General features: G+C 40.1%; 1 protein-coding gene across 1 annotated transcript; it reads left to right on the plus strand.

Moving 5' to 3' along the window:
- The first annotated feature begins 169 nt into the window (after positions 1-169).
- Positions 170-22,479, plus strand: LOC139740876 (dynein regulatory complex subunit 7-like). The gene is made up of 14 exons (XM_071651461.1): positions 170-348; positions 2,534-2,828; positions 3,551-3,745; positions 4,578-4,736; positions 5,449-5,667; positions 5,944-6,063; positions 7,332-7,536; positions 8,331-8,459; positions 9,111-9,334; positions 9,822-10,148; positions 11,340-11,450; positions 12,362-12,556; positions 21,219-21,358; positions 22,370-22,479. Exons 1-14 carry the CDS (start codon positions 170-172, stop codon positions 22,449-22,451), a joined length of 2,580 nt encoding a protein of 859 aa, XP_071507562.1. The 3' UTR covers positions 22,452-22,479.
- Positions 22,480-22,712: the final 233 nt, after the last annotated feature.

Raw genomic sequence — 22,712 nt, forward strand, 5'->3', positions numbered from 1 at the left:
GTCACTGTGCTGCAGCAGCTAGCCAGTAGTGTAGTGAAAGACAAGAATAGAGTCTAATGTAAATTTTATAGAGTGCTGTGCTGTGTCGAGAAAGAGCTAACCGATTCTATCTGTATCTGCATGAATTGTGTTGATAAGCTTCTACAATTTTTACAGCGGAGGTTTAAAGATGGATGGAGTAGGAGAAGGTCCAGCTATAGTCGTTGATGAGGGTGATCCCGGCGAAGGAGCTTTTCCAGAGGAGGGGACAACTGCAGAAAATGAAATTCCAGCCGAAGCTTTGGAAGCTGTTGGAGAATTGAAAGATGAGCTCGACCAAGTTGTTTTGGAACCTCCTAAGATTGATATGTAAGACATAGGTCTAGACCCTATTTGTTTATCATTCATTTATGTTTATCAAAGTAGTCATTGATGGTCCCTGCTGTGGAAGTCTTAATCTATTAGAATACTAGTTTAAATTTACATCTATTAATTTATCATCTTTAACTACAATTAACACAGTTAGGCCCTAATTTAAATTTTACTTGAATAGTCTAATGAGTAATATCATAGACAGATACCAGCATCGGCATTGCATCACTATCGGTCTAACATGGCTTGGGATACCAGATAGATAATAATATTACGTCCTCCCATATCAATATCAATATCAATCAGTTTTCACGGGAACAGCTTGTTCCTTTTTCCATGACTAAGGTTGAGGTAAACAGAAGGTATAGCCAGGTGCCCGCACCTCGTCAGGGGCCCGAATACCGTCACCCCGCTTAAAATCGTTTTGAGCGCTCTGAACAAAAATGTATGCCCGGGACTGTGTTCTGTACGCTTGAAACTTGGCAGGACTAGAAACCTACCACAACCAAGCAAATTGTGGTGAAAACCGAACAGTTTTTTTTCGCGAAAATCTGAAATTTTAATAGGGCTATACGAATACGTGTTATATGTCACCCGCACGCATCTTTTACGTGTATGTCTATGGGAACATCACGGTCACCCGCACACGTCTTTTACGTGCTAAGTCTATGGGAGAGCGGGTGACGAGTTGCGGGCCCCTTCCTTAGCGCGCAACTTTTTCGCATCGTTCGCCTTTGACGACGATAGCTGCAAATTTTCAATATCAGTCAGTGAACTCAGTTCGGGAAACCCACTCACAAGGGGGGCCCCTCCTTATAAGTAACCCGTCCCCCTTATAAGTAACCCCGTCCCCCTTATAAGTAACCCCCGGGGCACCCCTTATAAGGAGTCTCCACGCTTTTTTGCAATGCAGCGCGAAAATGAAAGGACTGCGGCAATTCGCTTGATTATGTCCATAAAGCTTCACAAGTTTCCTAGTTACTCACGAAATTTGAGCAAAATCGGTTTGAGGCATCATATCTAAAATCATGGATTTAAATGCGATGTCAAACGACCCATGCGAATGCTGAAATGCGAGCGATTACTGGCGTGAGTGTCGCCAGGCGCGGCGGCGCGGCAATGCTTGAGTGCAGACGTGGCGACTCAGTACATGTACTGAGTCGCCACGTCTGCACTCAAGCATTGCCGCGCCGCCGCGCCTGGCGACACTCACGCCAGTAATCGCTCGCATTTCAGCATTTGCATGGATCGTTTGACATCGCATTTAAATCCATCATTTTAGATATGATGCCTCAAACCGATTTTGCTCAAATTTCGTGAGTAACTAGGAAACTTGTGAAGCTTTATGGACATAATCAAGCGAATTGCCGCAGTCCTTTCATTTTCGCGTTGCATTGCGATAAAAAGCGCGGAGACTCCTTATAAGGGGTGCCCCGGGGGTTACTTATAAGGGGGACGGGGTTACTTATAAGGGGGACGGGTTACTTATAAGGAGGGGCCCCCCTTGTGAGTGGGTTTCCCGAACTGAACTTGTGATTCCATTGGAATTTTCAGCATTTTTCCTGTATGTGAGTTGGATTTCAAAGAATTTCAGTGGCGAAATGTGATTCAATTATGGGCAAACATTAACTATGACGAGGTGCGGGTCACCCAAGTATACACAGCAAAGATTAAAACTGTTTAAAAGAAGCCTTGGATTGGATCAGATACCTAGTGCTGTCACTACTGCACGCTGTGTGCCTGTAGTGTTAATGTCAGTTTGAATTGATATCCTAATGATAATGTTTACATTATTAGAGAGTCGAAAATATTCGGAGTTGTGACTTTTCCATACTGGAGACCAGTTTTATTTTGAATCATTGACTGCGAAATGAGGAAACAATAGAACCACACAGGGACAGTGCAGTGTGATCACAGAAAGAGAAAAGTATTTAGCCTTTCCAGGGTTTTGTTCATGAAACTTTGGGATTCCACCAGTACGTTGGAAATGATTGAGAAGGGCTATCATGGGCTATAGGGAATTAAATTACAATTTGTATTTTAGCTTCTAGCAGCCAAAATGACTTAAACCACTGAAACCCCAAGATAGCCTTAAGAAGTTGGACTGTCTATACTTCACACGATGAAGGAGCTATATGAAAGATGATAATCTCTCTCCACATTCTCATTTCACACATGTCAGGACACCTGCAGATCTGCCTATGGACAGCTACCCCCTTTCATACAAGGAGAATGACAACAAAGAGAAGCTGGTGTTGGCGTACGCCGAAAACTTCCGTCGACAGTACGTCCACCTCTACAGGGACCGCAAACCACTCCTGCTGAATCCACTCAATGAATGTAGTGTGGAAAAGTTTGTATGCACCACAATCAGGCCCACCACGCTACCTTTCCAGGAACTGTATGACTACGATGGTTGTGCCGAATTTGTAGCTGATTACATCACCTTTGAGCCACTGGATCCACCCGTAGACCTGGTAAGCAATAGCATCAAGGTCATACTAAAGTTTGATGTACATCATGATATCATCATTTCTATTTGTTTCGCTCAGTAAAGTGTAGTGCTTCTAGATGTAGTTCAAAGTTCAAGTCAACTGAACATCCAAGCCCATCATGCCAAATAACAATATATGTGTGGTAAAGGGCTGGTACTGTTATTAGAAGTATATATATATATTTTTTTTTTAAGAAGAGGGAGAGAGAAAATAATCATAGCACAACCCCTTTCACTAGAGTCAATATTAAAATAATGGTCAACAGTTACTTCTTACGTGTCTTGTGATTGGATGATTTGGCAAAGAGTAACATTCATTATTTTACTATATGGTCATGCACTCTAACCATAGGATCTTTTTGTGTGTGTGTGTAGAATTGATGGTGTGAATACACACCTGTTCATCTGTTATATCAAATATTGTACATTCTTTCATACACTGTTTTTGATTATATGCACTTCTTTTCCATGATTAACCCTCATGCAAGTCTATTTCACCTTTTCCCCAGAGGTCTAAGTGCAATATACTGAACTTAGGCTAATGTTCACAGGTGCATTTGTTTTGCATAAAATCTAGTATGATGTATTTGAGATATTGCTTGACTGGTATTTCATGAAAATATCTGATTTATTCAAGTAGATGGATGTGTTTGATCATATTTACAGTAATCATAAGCCTTGAAATTCTAACCTGTTCTTCCACAGCCTAAAACTCTGTTGTCTCCTACCACTGTACTGAGAAGGCAGCGAGGAAATAGCTTTGAGATGAGCACCCTTCTCTGTTCCCTGCTTCTCGGAGCAGGATACGATGCCTATGTGGTCTGTGGCTATGCATCAAGGGAGATCACAGTCTGTGATGAAACCAGAGAAATCTGCCCCCTCATGAAAAAGAAGAATGAGGTAAGAAAGTATATATCAAAACTAGAAAAGCACTCTGAGAGCGCAGACCTCTGCCAAGCAGCTACTTTCCACCGATGATCTAGCTCTTCCCGAAGAGATTTTAAAAGCTCTTTGGGCTCTTCCATAGAGATCAGTGATTTCCACCCATAGGTATACATGCAGAAAAATCGCCCAATTTCCCAATATAGAAGCCTTTGTTACGTCTTAAACCCTCAGCTGCACGGCGCGCGTCACCCTGGCAGAAACTTTGAGCACACACTTTAGTGCACGTTTGAAAACCTTAAAAATGCGCAGCTTGAACTCCCAAGTTCTTTGACCCTACCTGTCAAAATATCAAAAATCCTTCATAAATTCCCCCAAAATTCTCGGATCACTACTAAGATTTAATCATTTGTTACTTGTGTCATTCTTGACCTTTCCTGTAAGTTTCATCTAAATCCGTTAACCACTTTTTGAGTTATTTTGCACACAGACAAACTAACTAACTGACAAACAAACGGTAACGAAAACATAACCTCCTCCCTTGGCGGAGGTAAAAAAATACTGTGAACCAAAAATGAATAAAGTTTCACTTTTACATCTGTCATTAAAATATGAGAATGTTAGAATATGTTGATGCTGTTCACATTACCATGATTAACAAATGAACAAATTAGATTCTTCTGTTGATGATACATTCATATTGAGGATTACATCAAATAACAAATATATATACTTTTCTGAATGAAATTTCCTACTTTGTTTTTAGAATTTCTTAGTACCATATTCAAATGACTACTTTCAACAGTACTGTATGTTACCACACATTTCCCTTTTTTTATGTGTTGTGAAGGTGAAAAAGGAAGAAAAGAAGAAAGAGATGAGAAAGTACACTGTGAAACCACCCAAGGATTTGAGAAGCAAGTTCATCCTGGAGATGGAAGCCAGGAAAGATGCGGAGCAAAAGAAGGAGGAAGAACAGAGGAGAAAAGAACTCGAACAGAAGCAAGAGGTACAGTCATGGGGAATATACGCATCATAGATTTTTCATCCAGATAGCAGCTGTTGGCAGGATACCTGATATTTTTGTGGAATCATCATAACCTTTCACAGTAATTGTTTTCAAGACTGTCTATCTCTTTTATTATCTACTTGATCCAGGAATGCAGGACTGTTTGCATGGTATCAGGAAGTCTATGATCTTTGTGTAGTTCTATGTGGAATCTGTATTTTCTGAAAATCTTATCTCAGTTTTCACTTGTTTTGTTGATGGCAGTTGATAATGGAATGTCATGTGACAAAGTTTTAGCCACATCAGGGTTTGGAAATATGACTTGAAAAATATTCCACATTTTGTCTTTCCCTGTGATCATTTGTGAATCATCTTACATTCATCTCTATATAAATCTAATTTATCATGCAAAGGTTAGGTGAATGACCAGGAATACCAGATGTCGAATGTTTACTGTAAGAGCTTTATTTTAAGTCTCATCGAGGCTAGACATGTAGTGGTGCTCTAAAATGAAATGTTCACAGACTTTTACTTTCAACCAGCAGGTGTTTCTTGCATGCGAGATGATGATGTATGTCTTCTTTGTAAAGGATTGAAATTTTCATGGATTATCAGGCGATAGAACATTTTTTGTTTGTGAATGAAGTGAAGTAGGGTCAGTGAATCACTAGAGTAGAGAATGTTATCACTGCTTCTGTTTTGTCACTATCAGGAGCTGGAGAAACCACCTCCGGATGAGCTGTTTGGTCTGCGAGTCCACAGCTGGGTCCTGGTCCTGAGTGGGAAGCGGGAGGTGCCAGAGAACTTCTTCATTGAGCCCCTGACTGGGAACAGCTACTCCACTCAGCATGATTCCTACCTTGGCATTGAGTCACTGTGGAACAACCAGAACTACTGGGTTAATATGCAAGACTGCTCCAATGGCTGTAAGGTGAGTTAACATATATAAGCATTGGTTTCTTGATTTCATGTACAATCCAATCAAGCTATTCATTGTCATCACAAGCAATTCATGGTGAGGATAATGAAATACATTTTCTTGTATTCTCTTGAGTTTGGTAACATAATTGATTTGTATTGTGTTTTTAGTTTTGAATTGTTCTATTCAAGGAATTATTCTTGTGATATGTGTACTGTTTTAATTTGTTTTAGAGAAAGCTTGTTGGCATTATACCCATCGTGACAATGTCACTTTACTGTCCAACAGGATTTGCTCTTTGACCTCGGTGACTGTGTGAGATGGGAATTCATGTTCCCTAGCAATGAGAAGCCACTGCTGGATGTACCAGACATGGAGGATGATGCTCTGGACTTTGAAGATGATGAGGTGAGTTTAATTCCAGACTTTAAGTATACACATAACTTATGAGCTGTGAATGCATTACTTATGAGCTGTGAATGCATTGGGCACAAACATTGCACAAGGTGTGAGTAAAGCCACTGGTCTATTTAACAAGGCGCATAGCGCCTCATTGAATAGACTGGTGGCGAATCTCATGATGAGTGCAATATTACATGCCCCAATATGAACAAAATAATGTATAATGTTTCTTAATCTGATATATGGTATGTATTACAGAGAGAGCAAGGTGTCTTCCACTGTAATAGATATTTGCAAGTAAATAGTGTCAATGCACAGGGGTTTTTCAGTCATATGCATTCCATAGTTCACAGGTATCAACAACATCATACTATAATTCAAAGTCAACATGTGTGACATATGGGCCCGAATTCACGAAGGTGGTGCAAATGAAACCATGGTTTAAACCATGAACAAAAACCATGGAGCGCCAAGTGTCGCATGGAATATTTCGTTACAAAATCAGTCATTTCGTCGATGAAATGATTATTTTGTGACGAAATGACAACATTTTGTAACTAAATGAACATTTCGTCCACAAAATGATAATTTTGTTTGTGTATAAGAAACGGTCATTTTGTCGACGAAATGAACAATTTCGTAACGAAATATTACGTGCATCACTTGGCGCTCCATGGTTTGTGTCCATGGTTTAAACCATGGTTTCATTTGTACCACCTTCATGAATTCGGGCCATGGTGTCCAAGCTGTCTAAATTTTGCTGTGATCACTTTCCTTCTTCTTTTTTTTTTCTCCAGCATGTCTGTGAAGAGTAGACTCAACTTTCAAATGGTGGACTATTCAACAAACCTATGAACTACTGTATAAACTGTTGTTTTTGTGTACAGATATTTTTGGGAATGAGGAGGTCACAGACATTTTCATGAGATTTTGTTTTCGTGCATTGACACCAAGGCTATCGTAACTGCACTATTACCCTATAGTGCATGCAAACATTTTCGTGTGTTGTTAAATTCGCGGTCTAACAGTAATTTGCAAAATTCGTGAATATTAAACCCTCGCAATATAACAACTTATACAGTATTAATTTCCCTTTCCCTGGGTCAATGAAGATTTTATGTGAAAGGAGGCACAAATGACGAACAAATATTAAGGGGGAATGTAATGATTGTTGTGAAAAAAAAAACTCCACCTTATTTTCTATTGGTATCATTCATATCGATTCATACTCACAATCTCTCCATCTCTGTCTGTCTGTCTGTCTCTTGATGCAGGATGAGGAGAAGGAGGAGGAGAAGCACCTTGACATGCCCCCATCCTGGGTGGACCCCCTCCAGCTGTCCCTCAAGGAGTACCAGTCCCGCTGCCCTCAAGGCAAGAAGACCCTGATGTACAAGAGAGCCAAGCTGGAGAAGTATGCCCACTATCTGATGCAGGATGGTCTTATCATTCGACTCTCTATCTACAAAGACAAGGAGTGTAAGTCAGACCCTTCTTTCTTCTTCTCCTTTAACCCCCTCTTCAATAAATGCCCATTTTCTGCACATTGAAACCAAACTTTTCATCGTGATGTGAAATGACTCAGACCCCAGTTCCTCCCCCATGATCTTCTGTAGTATTTTCACTTTTTCAATCAGTCATATTTTGTTTGTATGTATGAATGCTGGTTGTTATGTTGTTGCTTTTTTCTGTGTTTTTTTTTTCCTGTTTTTGCTTGTTGGCTCTCTCTGAAGATTGTACTATTTAATGCAACTTCAACTGACACCAGGTCAGCTCAAACTCTTTGATGGTGAGGCACGAATTTGCAACCAACCTATAGTGTGCCAAGTAATAACAAATATGTGGTATTGTTATTTTTCTAGAAAACACACAAAGGTCTTCAAATTCATGAAAATTCTTCCGTCGTGATGTTTTCATTGCAACTGATTGACAAATTGCCCTACATCGACGTAAATAAGCACTGAATTGATCAGTGTTTTAGTAGTAGCCATGATAAAAAAATCATGGGCGTACATACTCGAGCAGGATTCGAACCTATGACCTCCTGATATCAGGAGGTCGTAGGTTCGAATCCTGCTCGAGTATGTACGCCCATGATTTTTTTTATCATGGCTACTACTAAAACACTGATCAATTCAGTGCTTATTTACGTCGATGTAGGGCAATTTGTCAATCAGTTACACAAAGGTCTTGTACTCATCAGTCTAATGTATGAAGTTACTCCAATGATTCTGATCGTAAAGTCTTTCAATCTTTTCCTTGCATCGTTGTAGTGAAGGAGCTGGTTCAGGTGAAGGAGTGGTATTCTCATCGCCAAGACAAGCTGGACCTCCGAGTCCACAACCACAGGACTGGACTCATCACAGAGTACTACAAAGAGGGCAGACCAATGCACCTCAAAGGTACCAGTAGTCCAAGAATTTATCCTTACCCTTAAGAATAGATGTTGCAGTTTTCTGTCTTTTGTAGTATAATTGGTATAGAGCATACAAAAGGGTCTACCTGGCACTTTGTATTTGACCAGCGCACAGATACATTATCTCATTGCCAAGGATTTTTTTTTTCTTCAAAAAATCTTGAAGACCATGGATATGTTGATGTTAAGCTTATGTGCTTTCAGTGTGGTGATGTAGTCACTGACATATTTGATTGCTTCAGCTCTTACCATAATATGTATGTCCAACACTTTTCTTTAAGGGAAAGTATAGGATAACTTAGCCTTTTTTGTGATATTGATGCTATGACATCATGAAGGGGTTTGACAAATGACTTCTTTTAGCTTCAAATTGATCCATTGCTTTTGCCAGCTGTATACCAATTGTAGCCAGCACTTTCTTATAAAAGGAATAAATGTGCTTTCTCACACCCGTGAAACCAGTTCAATCTTACAGTTCTTTGGTGTAGTGGTCTTAGGAAAATTCAGAAGTCATACCCAATCAATTTGCCTGATGTACAAACTGGAACTTGTAATCTGCATTAATTATATTTCTATGATAATGCTACGAGCAATAAATCATAAATATAAATATCTATTTTTTTTTTTTTGCACATAGAGCAAACCTACAGTCCCTGGCCGGACAGTGAGCGTACCATGATCTTCTACCACCATGCCCGTGTGGATGGGCTGACCAAACGGGAAGAAACTGCCCTAGAGATGACGGAGCACTTTGAGAACAGAGATGACTTTCTCTTCTACCGAAACGTTGTATTTGGCAAGCGACCAAAGAAGCTTGAGCCAGCTGGGACCCAATCCACTTCTGGCCCAAAACCAATCCTGGTGTGTAGCTAGTCTCTTCCCTGATATAGGAGTACATTCACTAACTACATATCCTAATGCTTATTTTTGTATATCTTTACCTTACTACTTACTTTTCATTGCTATCTAGATTCACAATGTGCTACTGTGTAATTCATGATGCTAGATCTTATGTACCTATATCTTCATGACAGAGACACTTGTAGCACTGAGACTTGTGTCTGGCTATCATAGTTTCACAGTGTACCCAATGTTGTGTCATTTGATAGCATGAGATGTCTGAGTCATTAAATGTTTTCTACAAATGTTAGTGAAACATGGAGTAGTGTATGTAATAGGTTTGCATTTACATTTGAGTGCCTTCAAATGGTATTGTTTGAAGTTGAGTAATCTCTGTAGACACGCTAGATTTGTTGACAAAGTTTGTGATCAATCGAGACACTTTACAGGACTGCTGATCAGTGAAAGCAAGATCAGTCATGTTCATCTCATTCTGTTCTCTTCCCAGAAAATCGTGGACAGATTCAATCGCAACCGGTCCAAACCAGCCAACGAGGACGTTGCAGAGTGCATCTATCTCATCTCGGAGGATCGCATCCAGCTGACGTTCCACCACCAGGATGAAAAGATCACAGCATCCACCCGTGACTTCATCAAGCCGCCCAATGCCAACGACAAGGGAGCCGTGTTGACCTTTTCCCCCGACATGACCTCCACGTTTAGGGTGGATCCCCACAAGGACCCGCCCAAGGACCTCTACATCTACAACCTTTTGGTCTCACTGGTTGACAAGGAAGACAAGACAGTACACAGTGTCAGAGACTCTGAGGATGAGGTGAAATTTTGATATGACTTTTCCCTTCTCTCCCCTCCCCCACCCTTATTCTTTACTTTATTCTCTTTCACTTGTCGTGGTAGAAAAAATTCCAGGATTTTTGTTTTTCTGTAGTTAATTATGAAGGATGTATTTCCATACAAATGTTGCCTACCAATAATGTAGCATTTTCCCTTAGAAATGATATAGAGAATTCCTCATAGGAATCTTCGAATTTGCATGAATGTCCCAACACCTATTTAAGGTAGTTCTCACTTTTGTATCTCAGTGTGGGAGGCTTCATGAATAAAGCACATTTCATGTCTGAAAGTCAAGATATAAAAGTCCAACCTACACAAGACAGTTTCATAGAGTCTATGCTTCAAATTCTACCATGTGATTTTAAATGTGTCAGGAGCTCAACCTTTAAAGTCCAAATAGTGACAGAACCCATTCCTTATTGATTTTGCAAACTAAGCACAGTACACTCCCATTATAACAAACAAGGCTATAACAACAATTACTGCCAACAATTGTTGGCTGTAACAAAATTTTGATATAACGAAAGAAAAACTACCAGTCCCAAGGACTTCATTATAATGGGAGTCGCCTGTACACAGTGCTTTAATTCCTCAAAATGCAATACCAGGGGCCCATTTCATAAAAGATGTTAGGATGGCAACTCTTGCTGGAATGGCAACTTTCCATAGCAACAGCCAATCAGGAAGCTGCATTCTTGTCGTTACTATGACAATTGCCATTCCAGCAAGAGTTGTTATCATATCAACTTTTTATGAAATGGGGCCCAGGACTCTCCTTTTCTTGTGGATTTACTTCTGTATGGAATGTGGACTCAATTTAAAAAAGCAAAAGAGAAAATGGATTTAGAGACAGTATGTGCAATGTGCAACAGATTTTGTCATCCAAGAGAGGATGACAATAGATGTCTCTCATTGTCTGTCCTGACAGTGACAGTACAAATCTATGATGAATCATCCACCTACTGATTGACTCCTGTCACAAACAGAAGCAGTGGGCTCTGAAAATACATCCATGCATGTATCAAATGTATTGCTCCAGAGGATTGCCTCAAAGCCTGTTTATCAGTCCCTCGCTCCATTCCATCAGAGAGCAGCCCGTCTATGGCCTCTACGAGGAGTAGTGGCTGGATCAGTTGACTCACGTTTCTCCCTCGTTGATTCCGGTTGCTAGGTGAAGGAGATCCTCGTTGAGAGAAAGGAGGAGGAGGAGCGATCCGAGCTGGACATATCGGTGTATGACACGGAGCGTAATGAGAAGGCCAAGCAACATCGCATTGAAAGGGTAAACAACTGATTGATGATAGGCTTCCTGCTTATACTTAGGAATGATTGTAGCATATCTGATATCTTTTTTTATTATTCTTGTGCATCTTATAGATATCACAAAGGTTATCTTTCTTCCATTACAGAATATATTTATGCCTAAATACAAGTTAGACTGAGTTATTTTCATATTTTAGGTGTATCAACTTCCATTAAACCTTCAGAACTTCAAGCTGTGCTAATGAGAGTAGCATCTGCTGTTTGACGAGTGTTCACTGTTCAATTCTGTCCAAATGTATCATTTCAAACTTATCAAACTCAGATGCTTTCTTTGCAAGAAACATAGAATGTAATTTAGATTTGCTTTATATCTAAAGCAAAATCAGATTACATGCAAATTAGCTCGATATCTCAATTGGCATAGCATCAGAGAGGTATGGAGCCATAGAACCAAGACCAAGACAGTTGCAAGTGTATAATCAAGATTACCCCCCCCCCCCCACCATCATCATCATTATTGCTTATCAATAGTATCACCATTACGTACATCATTTCCTTATTGCCGTCATCAGCAATAAGAACATTATTCTCATTATAACCCCCATATGAGCAATTATTATTGACAGTAGCAGCAGAGGCAATAATACAGTCACACCTGCCTTAGCGTCCACCTATCTGTAGTGACCACCTGCCATATATGGCCACTGAAAACAATCCCCCCACCCCCCCGAAGAAGCCATGTTAATGACCATGTCTGTAGCGGCCACCTGTCTATAATAGTCACCTTTTTTGTCTGCCATGGGTAGCTGCTGTAGACAGGTGTGACTGTATAATCGTCATGAACATCAAAATCATGAACAATTGTTGTCACCGATGTCCATCATTTTCTCTATCATTATCGTCATCATCTTGACTCTAATGTTCACACAGGAGCGGCTTCAGATGGAGGAGAAGAAGCGTCGTGAGGAGATGGAGCTGGACTACCTGGCTCCATTCCTGGCCCAGATCGGGGACCCCGAGAAGCTGACTCGGCAACAGGCCCTCAAGCTGAAGGAGGACTGCCTTGCGGACCTCAAGATGAGACTCATCGACAAGGCCAACCTCATTCAGGCACGCTTTGAGAAGGTTAGTACTGGGAGTGTATAAGACTTGTAGGCCAGACTAACCTCACTCAGCTAGCCCCGCTTTGAGAAGGTTAGTACCAGGAGTGTATGAGACTTGTAGGCCAGACTAATAACCTCACTCAGGCCCGCTTTGAGAAGGTTAGTACTGGGAGTGTATGAGACTTCTACGCCAGACTAATAACCTCACTCAGGCCCGCTTTGAGAAGGTTAGTACCAGGAGTGTATGAGACTCGTAGGCCAGACTAACCTCACTCAAACCTGCTTTAAAAAGGTTATCACATACCAAGAGCATATGAAACTCATAGGCAACACTACAATAACCTCATTCAGACCCACTTTGAGGTTATTACCAGGAGTGTGTAGGATGCTGCATGGAAGTCTGTATGACAGACTGTACTATCATCATTCTTCAATGTGTGGAGCCAGCGTACAATTGGATTGATGTCACAAACAGGATAGTGACATTTATAGAATCTCATGCCCATCTTATGAACAGGGGTACAAGTTTTGTGAGTTCCAGTGATAATATGATTACTACCATAACAACTCAAAAGAGTTTTTAGCTGCATGGTTACCTGCTAATGCTACAGTAATTTGCTGTCTTAGCTTGTTGCAGTTGTAATGAGCTAAATGAAATGGAACCCAGTGTAGCTCTCCGTCTTCCTACATTTTCTTTGCTGCAGTCGTTCATAAAATAGTTGTTTCAATTGTTTTATTATTACTTTTATTGTGCTTTATTGACCATCTGAAGTACATTACCTGACATTTTTCTGAATTATGAGGGACAATGCTGGAATGAATATAGATATGTATGTTTGTAAATAAAAAACATTTGTATCACTGTACAGGGCTGTGAGAGCTCAGAGTTTAATATGATTTCAAACTTTTTTTACTCTGCCCCAAACTCCTCTTTTCAGATTTTTTTTGCAGTTTAGATGCATTGAAATATGTACAGATTAAGGCACTTTGGGCTTTTTTCCCGTAAGTTTCAGATTTTATTCTGACTCTTTTTCTGCAAGTACTCTCACAACCCTGCCTATAAACAAATAGATTCACATCACAGTGAACCATTGACTCACTTTCAAAGCTTTATCAATTTCTCACTTTGATTTAGAGTATGAGATTTGAGATATCATGCCATTCCCTCATCGTTACATTGGATATGGATTTTTCAGGCCAGAGATCTCATATCATTCCAGCTATCATGTGCACATTTAGCGCTCTGAAGAAAAAAATATGTCTGGGTGGTCGACAGCAGGGATTAGAGGAGATTAAAGATGGAAGGAATCGTTAATGAGAAGGATTATGTGGGGATAGGGTCTGTGTGCTGAGAGCTAGATAGTTTGGGCCCGCTGCAGAAGTCCCAAACCTACACGTAATGGAAAAAATAATGTGAATTTTAAACAGACCCCAGAACAGACATGTTGACTATATGCACAGATGACTCAGTGTGAGAATGCTGTAGTTACCATTAGACGTCATTTCTTTTCTCTCAATAGTGGGAAGGTTAGAGTGAAAGTGTACTATATGGCATATTGAAAGTACTTTATGTCATTGCTACTGAGAAGGGGCATGCGCGGTTTAGTTATTCATAAGCTTTGCAGGGCTGCCTGTGTTATGATGGGAGGGGGTAGGTTAATTTTGAAAGATATAGACTACTAGTAAGCTATTCAACTATTTCAGGTAAGTGTGCAATATGAGTGATTTCCCTCTGTCTAGCCCCATTTACACATCTATGACTGGTGCACTGCGCTCAGTGTAACTTCCTCACATGAACTTAGCATGAACCATTTGCTAGTGACCCTCGCTGATTCAGGAAAATAGTGCATTGCCATCGAGGAAAGGGAACCTAAATCAGAGGATGCAATTAGCTCTATGGCTGTTGCTCGAAGGGGGGGGGGGTGCCAAGGGGAGGCAGTTAAGTGATTTATTGTGACAGTAAGATCCACCCCTCATTCTCCTTTCATACAGGATATGCCTCTATCTGACATAAGAGGAAGGAACTAAGGAAAAGTAGTGCTGCCAAAAACACAAAAAAAAATCATTAGTAGAACTAGAAGTAATGATAGACGAAATTAGCAAGTAGATTTTTAATGGGAGAGAGAAAAAAATACATGTTAACTCAAATGACTAATTGCTTCAACGCAGTCAGTGTTTTACAAGGCAGTAGCATTTCCAGATGAAGTTGTCATAAGAGAAGATATTACCTAATTTGACCTTAAACCATCCAATCACAAACAAAGGGAAAGATTTCTGTACTGCCTTCTTTGCAGTTAGGTACTGTATACGCCAAATATTTCGCGAGGTTTTTTATTTTCGCAGATTTTGGAGTCAGCTGCTATTCGCGAAATTAAAAATATGCAAAAATATTGACTCTGATGCCCATATGAATGTGACATACGCGTACATACATTCTCTGTTCAGTACAGGACTCCACGATCGCGAATTTAACCACTCGCGAAGTTGTCGGGAAGTCCCGATTCGCGAAAATTTAGACTCGCGAAATATATGGGGTAGACAGTATCTGCATGTATCTGTGATACCTAATTCTAAAACCACAGGTGCATGCTATAATTATATTCAAAGATTGTTAAACTTGTGCTAACTGTGAATAGGTCTGTAATCTGTGCTTTCGTAATTCTAAATCCATGAGTGCATGGATAGATATATTCAAAGATTTGTTAAACTTGTACCAATTGTGAATGGAAACTGCAACTTTTTAACACTGTCTGGATTCACATGTCAGGCGACTAAATGTCAGTTTTCCAGTGTATATTGTAGCAATTTTGATATGGTGTTCAATCCTCTGTCATATTTGATATTTACTATCAGGTTATAGCTTTGTGCATGATCTGTAGATGTGTAACTTTCTCGGGCTGCAGTTTGCCATGAAGTGATAAAAAGTGGGTACAACAAGCTAATGGTTGTTTTTTGCAGGACTGCAGATTCATGACTTGTCTAGTGTAGTACTCTGTGTGAGTCTTAAAGGAGAAGTCCGGACGATTTTGAAAAAAATTAACCAAAATCTACATAAATAAAGGACCATAATGACTAAGTTTCATTGAAAAAGACCCTCCCAACTCGCCACAATCGATTTTTTAGCATCACTAATTTTGAATCGTAACCGTTCGATTTCTGTACGCCGGCGAGAAAGATCACGTGACAGCGTGACGTTTCATCCTCACATTGCTTTTTGCCTGGAGCGTCAGCTGGCTCGGGGGAGCCCTGCTTGAGCAACGGTGATACGGGCCAAGCAAGCGGTAGTAGCGTACCGCTCAACAGTCTCTGACCACTCAGCTGATGCACGCGGCATGATCTATTGCTTCATTAAAAAAATGCCGATGTGTCAAGTGTTAGGGTGTTGTCAATACTTCAACTTTACTAGTAAGTCTTCAAATTGAAGAAATATTTCGATTTTAAATTGATATCCAGGCCCGTAGCCAGGATTTTTCAAGGGGGGGGGTGCGGTCACTAAAAAAACGGACCTTCGGTACCAATACCAATGATGACACACACACACACACACACACACGCACACACGCACAATATTATATATATATATATATATATATATATATATATATATATATATATATATATATATATATATATATTCTTTGGACGACCGAACTACAAAAGTTGTATAATTTGCGCGCGAAGCGCGCCGCAAATTGTGAATTTTGACTGTTTTAATGACGTTTTAAAGTCTCGAGGAAATTTGTATTTTTGTCTGTTGCATGCAATCGCGTTACGGTATTTCATCTAGGAAACAGTAAAAACTCATTTTGCCAGGAAGTTGCAAAGTTTAATTGTGTTCGAGACTCTGCGCGCGTAGCGCGCCGCAAAATTGAGAATAGTGATTTTCTTGGTGTTGTTTTAACTTTTATTTTTTCTATTGTATACCCGCGTTAGCAGGCCTGAAGCCAGGATTTTTAAAGGAAGGGGGGATTGCGTTAATTAACAAAACGGTCCTTTGATACTGTCCCGGGAGGGGTAGCGACAATTAAAAGGTGGACACCATGCTCATACATGGACTTTCAAAATGGCCCCTAAACGAGTAATGATCATATGATTTTTTTCGGGCCTTAAAAACAAGTATTCCTTAAATGTTTCCTGCACCCTAAAGAAGTACTTCATCATGATTGAACAATACACCATTTTCCCAAATTTCGGCCTTTTTGATACCCTTTGATTATATACGCTCGTACATCACACTTTCCATCTAATCCGTGAGAAAAAAACGACCCCTATTACGCGTTTTCTTTAGCGAGTATGGTCACGGTGTCCACCTTTCAGTTGGAGTTTTCCATCCCATTGGATGCTGTTTGGAAGATGAAACATTCACTTTGTATATCAGCCGTTGGTATGCGAGTTTGTCAAGAACGAAAATGAATAAGAAAATTTTTAAAACAAAATGAATTGTAAATGTGAACCATTTATATTTTGCCTCCTTGTGGTAGGATATTTCCAGCATTTCCGAACTTTCAAATAATCATTTTAGATTTAATAATATATAAGGTAGTAGATCCGATTCGCAAACATCTCCAATATCAGTCAAATGTCATATTAACCATCATGCTAAGAAGGTTTTCTTTGTGAAATTTGGAGGTCAGTGAAATTCAAAAATTAAACATCCGTTAGCCATTGGAAGAAGTTGAGTGCAAATTCAGACCTCAGGCTTAGTGCTCAGATGTTTTCCTATTTGATTTGATCTGTCTTACTGTGCACACTAAGATACATACTGGAATGGTTATTTCTTATTTATTAAATTATAGTAGCATATTTGGTTACTAGCTGTCTCTAGGCATTTTCGAATTTGGGCTGCAAAGAGATCCACTACCTTTAAGTTAGAAGAGAGATAAGTAAATAATGATAAAATAAACAAACAAAAAAGAATGAGTTTCTTTTGTAATACTATCTGACAAACTTTTTACTTTACCATTTTACTTCATAGCTCAGCACTTTCCATTCTCTCTCATACCCTCTTACGGGTCGGGTGAATTCTTTTGTTAGAACCGTAAGCATATGCCAGCTGAAGGCGAGTAGGCAAGTGTGTTTAAAAGCATTAGATTATGCACGAAGATCGTACAGTTACTTGATAGATGATCTTTTCTCGAATGTTGGTACTAGCAAAAGGGTTAGAAAAAGCAGCTATTATAATTCGTTAGGCATGCATAATGGCCCAATGAGTGTTACAAGAGAACTGGAGTAAGACAGGCCTTTCATTTTGTTTTGTCTCTCCTGATCGTTCGTAAGAAATGCTAATTCATGACCACCTTTTCACAATTTGATTGGAGCATGCATTCATAATGGAAAATAGTTGACATGATAATCTATCCCCAGGCATTATCATGCCAACATGTACTTATGTACTATATCTTTGTGAGACGTAGATATAAAATGTCTCAGGTTTTCGATTATAGTAATTTCGAGGAAATTTCTTTAATTTTTATCATATATGTAAACTTGAGGCTATTAGATTTTCATCCACTTACCTCTGTTCCTGTGAAAAAATGCAAGTGTCAACCTCAATGTCATCCACGAATCGCACGTACTCGGGCGGCCAGTGGAAAAAAAAACACCGGTCACACGCGCCAAGGGCCATGGCATGCAGTGCCAATATAATAATAGCTCGCACAAATTAATACACATTTGTGTTTGTGTGCATGGGGACGATCCGATGGTTCATACAACAAAAGGGTTTCGTACAATTATTTTTAACATTGTTAAACGTACTCTTCCACATTTACGTAGCATATAATGTGTCTTTATATTTATTTGGATTGTTATCTTGAGAATTGCTAAAAACCGTTATTATGAAAAAGTGGACCTTTCAGAATTTGGGGGGGTGCGTACGCACCCGACGCACCCCCCCTGGCTACGGGCCTGATATCTATCCACGATACTACCTTTACATGATCCTGAATGCTACAACACGCAGCCCGATTACGCTGTGTGTATTGGGCTGCTGGTCGTAGTTACCGGAGCGGCGCGGCGGCGGTACCAAGCTGGCGCTGGCGTTTCTTCCTCGGTTCAAGTTACATGTATACTGTCGTATTTTATCACCGTCAGACACACTTTTCAACAGTCTCGGACAACAAAAGAGGCAATAATTCTGACATTGACAGACTGATTTCAGATTGTTCACACTCAGAAGTCGAAAAAACGATCGCGGATTGTGATAGCACTTGGCAGCAGCAGACGTAAATGTATGCCTGCACAGCCCGACAACAGCTAATGCATTGTAAGTGATGGGGTGGACACTAATAAGTACGGCAGTATTATAATACATACATATTTCAATTTAAACGAAAATGTTATAGCATTGCAACTATTTTACATTAATCTTTGAAGATTTTATATAGATATATAACGAAGATTATTTGAATAAAGGAGTACAGCGTTTGGCAACAGCACTCCTAAATCGGTGTACGGTCTCCTGCAGTAGCGCCGACAAGGCACACATGCAGATACCGCCCGCAGTCAGCAGTGCAATGGGAGATCGATGCGTAGCTGGGCTTCGCTCGCGGTGCTCTCAGCTGAGGAAACTGCGCCCGATATGTCACGCGCAATGCATCCTGGGACAGATAGTACGAAGGGCAGCTCGCGACGGATTCGAACATGAAGAATTACCTTATTTAAAAAAAAAATCATAGTAAATGTATCTGATGGTCTTTTCTCGTCGGGAAAAGGGTAATAGGTTCATGAAATATTGTTCTTTACACACGAAACGGCTGATAATCGTCCGGACTTCCCCTTTAACATCTTTAGCAACGATGGAAACACACCCTTGACAGGCAGTGTTCGATACAGCACCAGTTGTTTCTCAAGGACATGGGGTCTAAACACACACACTCACAACATGATGATGCTTGTGTCAATGGATTTTTTTTTTCTCTCCCTGACTCATTGCTGTATAGCCAAGAAGTGAGACGAACACTCAGGTCTGAGTCTATAGATTGACTCTCAGTAAAATCTCAACACAGCTACTAAAAACTGATTTCACCTGGTTGTCTGTTTACATTTTTTTCCCTCTTTAACATGTGTGTGTGTGTGGGGGGGGGGGGACTGGTCATTATGTGGGTTTATTGATGTCTGTGTGATATCAGAAGACAGAGACCATGGAGATCCTACGTGTGGTTGGCATGGTTGGTGACATACTTAGCATGTGATAGTGCAGTGTGATTTTGCCCGATAACGGTGACTTAAAACAATTTTGTGGTGATTCACGATGGTATAAAGGAATGGAACATGAATCAAACTAGCAATGTGACAAAGGAAATGATGGTAGACCTCTCTATTAGGTCAGAAGACCTTGACATTTACAAGTCACAGATTGTGCTTGTGTCCCTGTTAATCCGTTGCTTACGGGAACCTGGTGGCCTGTGTATTAAGTCTATGGGGATGTCAGAATTCAGTATGGAATGGGTTAAATTTTGCTACAGCACTTTTCTTTTATTCTAGAGGTTTTTCATATTTCAAATATCAGGTCATTGTTTTGTAATCTAGCAGTGATGTTGAAAGGAAAAGTATACTAAACAAGCAAATCTACATGCAGTAAACAATGTAATTTGCTCACCCATGTTAATATTCTCAGTGACTGTGTACATACCCCAGGAGATCAAATTTGTGAAATTTCAGCAAAAGGTGATAAAAGCAAAGAAAAGTGGTCTAGTCTAAGTGTTGTTGCATACCATTCCTGTTTATACTGCATGAATCTTAGCATACTTTACATGGCAATAAACATCCCAGGAAGTACTTGATGTTTTAATGTTCTATTTCAAAAACTTGGATAAAGCTGATTTTTATTGCAAGAACTTACCAAAAAAAAAATTAGTTATTTGTCTGGCATGACAGGACTTGGTCACACCACTTGTCAGTTTCAAAATAAGGGGCAGTTTTCAAGACTGCATTATTTTTCAAAACTATCTGAGCAACCAAAGGATCAGGAATTTGTTTACTTGGAGGAATACTGTTACTACCATGTAGGGATAGCTGATATTGAGATCATGCTGCTGGTAATAATCCCCAGTCATCAGCCAGCTAGTAGGCCAGTGTGAACATCCTGCACAGGATTACATACATGTATAATATATCCTGGGGAATTGGCTGTATTGCTCATTACTGATTATTTTGAGTTAGTACCAGACAAAGAAAACTGATGATATTCCAGATAAACAAGCTAAACTGATGTCATAGCTAGCTTTGCTCTTATTCTTCTTCATCTATATGTTGGTTTTCTGTTTCATTTTTTTTTTTTTGATTACCATAGTTTAAATTAGGTCTGTTGCTTACTTGCTTGATAGCTTGTGTAATTCAGTGTACTATCATTTTTAGTCTGGGCACTGTGGTTAAGGGAATTAAACTGCTGACTTTAAAGTGGAGGTCCCAAGTTCAAATCCCGCCAAGTGCTTGAGTTTGTGGACAAAATGTTTTCAACTACCATGTCCCTTTCGATCAAGGTCTCAAAATGGGTACCAGCCAATGCTGGGGTAAGGATAATGGCAGGGCCCTGTGGAAGAGCAATGCTACCACTGAAGGGGTTACCCTGGATGAAGAAGACCATGTAAAACCATGTTCCCGCATTGCCTGCACTTTAACAGTTGGTGTGTTGTATGACATGTAACTCACTGCTTTGTGTGTATTTTATTTGTTGTTGCTAGGAAACGGTGGAGCTACAGAAGAAGCAGCAGTGGTATCAGCAGAACCAGATCAACATGCAGAAAGAGGATGAGGAGGAATACCTGGAGTACTGCAGTGAGGCCATGTTCCGTATCCACATCCTGGAGCTGAGACTAAACAGGTGGGCCTCTCACCCCCTCCCCCTCCCCCTCCCCCTCCCCCTCCCCCTCCCCCTCCCCCTCCCCCTCCCCCTCCCCCTCCCCCTCCCCCTCCCCCTCCCCCTCCCCCTCCCCTACCACCCCCAACCATCATCAATGCACACGCAGTTACACACACACCCAGACTGTAAAACAAGAAATTACCATGTGCATTTTAGTTTGAAGTTCTTGTTTACACTGTATGCATTGATGCCAGTGGCAATTTGCAAAAATTTCATTCCCAAAAATAGGCTGTCAGCTGCAATTCGCGAAAATTTTATGCAGAGAATATTTCCACCCTTACAGTTCAATAATGACTTTTGCTTCTGGTGATCATATGACCCAGGCTGTAAGATCTGCACAAGATGACAACAGAAAATGTCATTAATATGATATATCTAATATGATGCTCACAGCAATAATATCTTTGATCTGATATTTGTAGTACTTGTTTTAGAGTGATAAATGATAATCAGTGTTGATTGTGGTGATGATGATGATAATGTTGATGAGAATGACAATGACAAATTTACAGTTATGGACATGGGGTTGCTTTGTAACTACTACTGCTAAATAGTACACATTCTGCTGAGTAAAAGATGTGCAGTGAAATTCAGAGTTGCCAATTTAAAAATCGCAGGATGATATCTGCAGTAAGCTCCCCAGGGCTCAATGGGGTAAGAGCTAATTTTGATCCTTTCATGACTCTGATAGGAATAAAAGTATCTCCAACCACAGCCTCAAGATCACACACACATTTATATCAGAAAAATAAAATCATATTTCTTTGGAATATAAGAATATGTGGTAAGTCTTGAAATCATATGTTTGTTCTGATTTGTAGTTTGTCGACCATGAATATAACAATATGTGATATGTCTTGTAATCATATGTTTGCTCTGATTTCTAGTTTGTCTACCATTTCCTTTTTATATCAATAATTGTGTATTCTGTTACTCCTCTTCCCCATTGTTATCATCACACCCATTAACCAGGCACAAAGAAATGGCCCCACACAAGTACATGGCTCTGGACCAGAAACTCAAGACGGATCCAAGACTGTCGGAGTTCTTCTAAACACTGGAGTGAGAGGTTTCCATGGCGATGAGAAGTCGTGACAGGGAGAGCAGGTCACTGTGGGATCTGGGAATGTTTGCAAGAACTTTGAGGGTTCCTCAAATGTGAAGGTCCTGTGACTTGTGTCAAGGAACTCCTGTGAAATGGTCCTCTGGCAGTGTGTAATAAGTTCCGTCCAAGGCAGACTCTGCAACAGTGTGTGATACAATGTGGAGCTGTATAAATCCGATATGACAGAGACGATCCTAGGCATTCATTACA

Source organism: Diadema antillarum, unplaced genomic scaffold (assembly GCF_040938485.1).
Source record: "Diadema antillarum isolate AM-2024a unplaced genomic scaffold, OU_Dant_1.0 seq00000889_RagTag, whole genome shotgun sequence".
NCBI lineage: Eukaryota > Metazoa > Echinodermata > Echinoidea > Diadematoida > Diadematidae > Diadema > Diadema antillarum.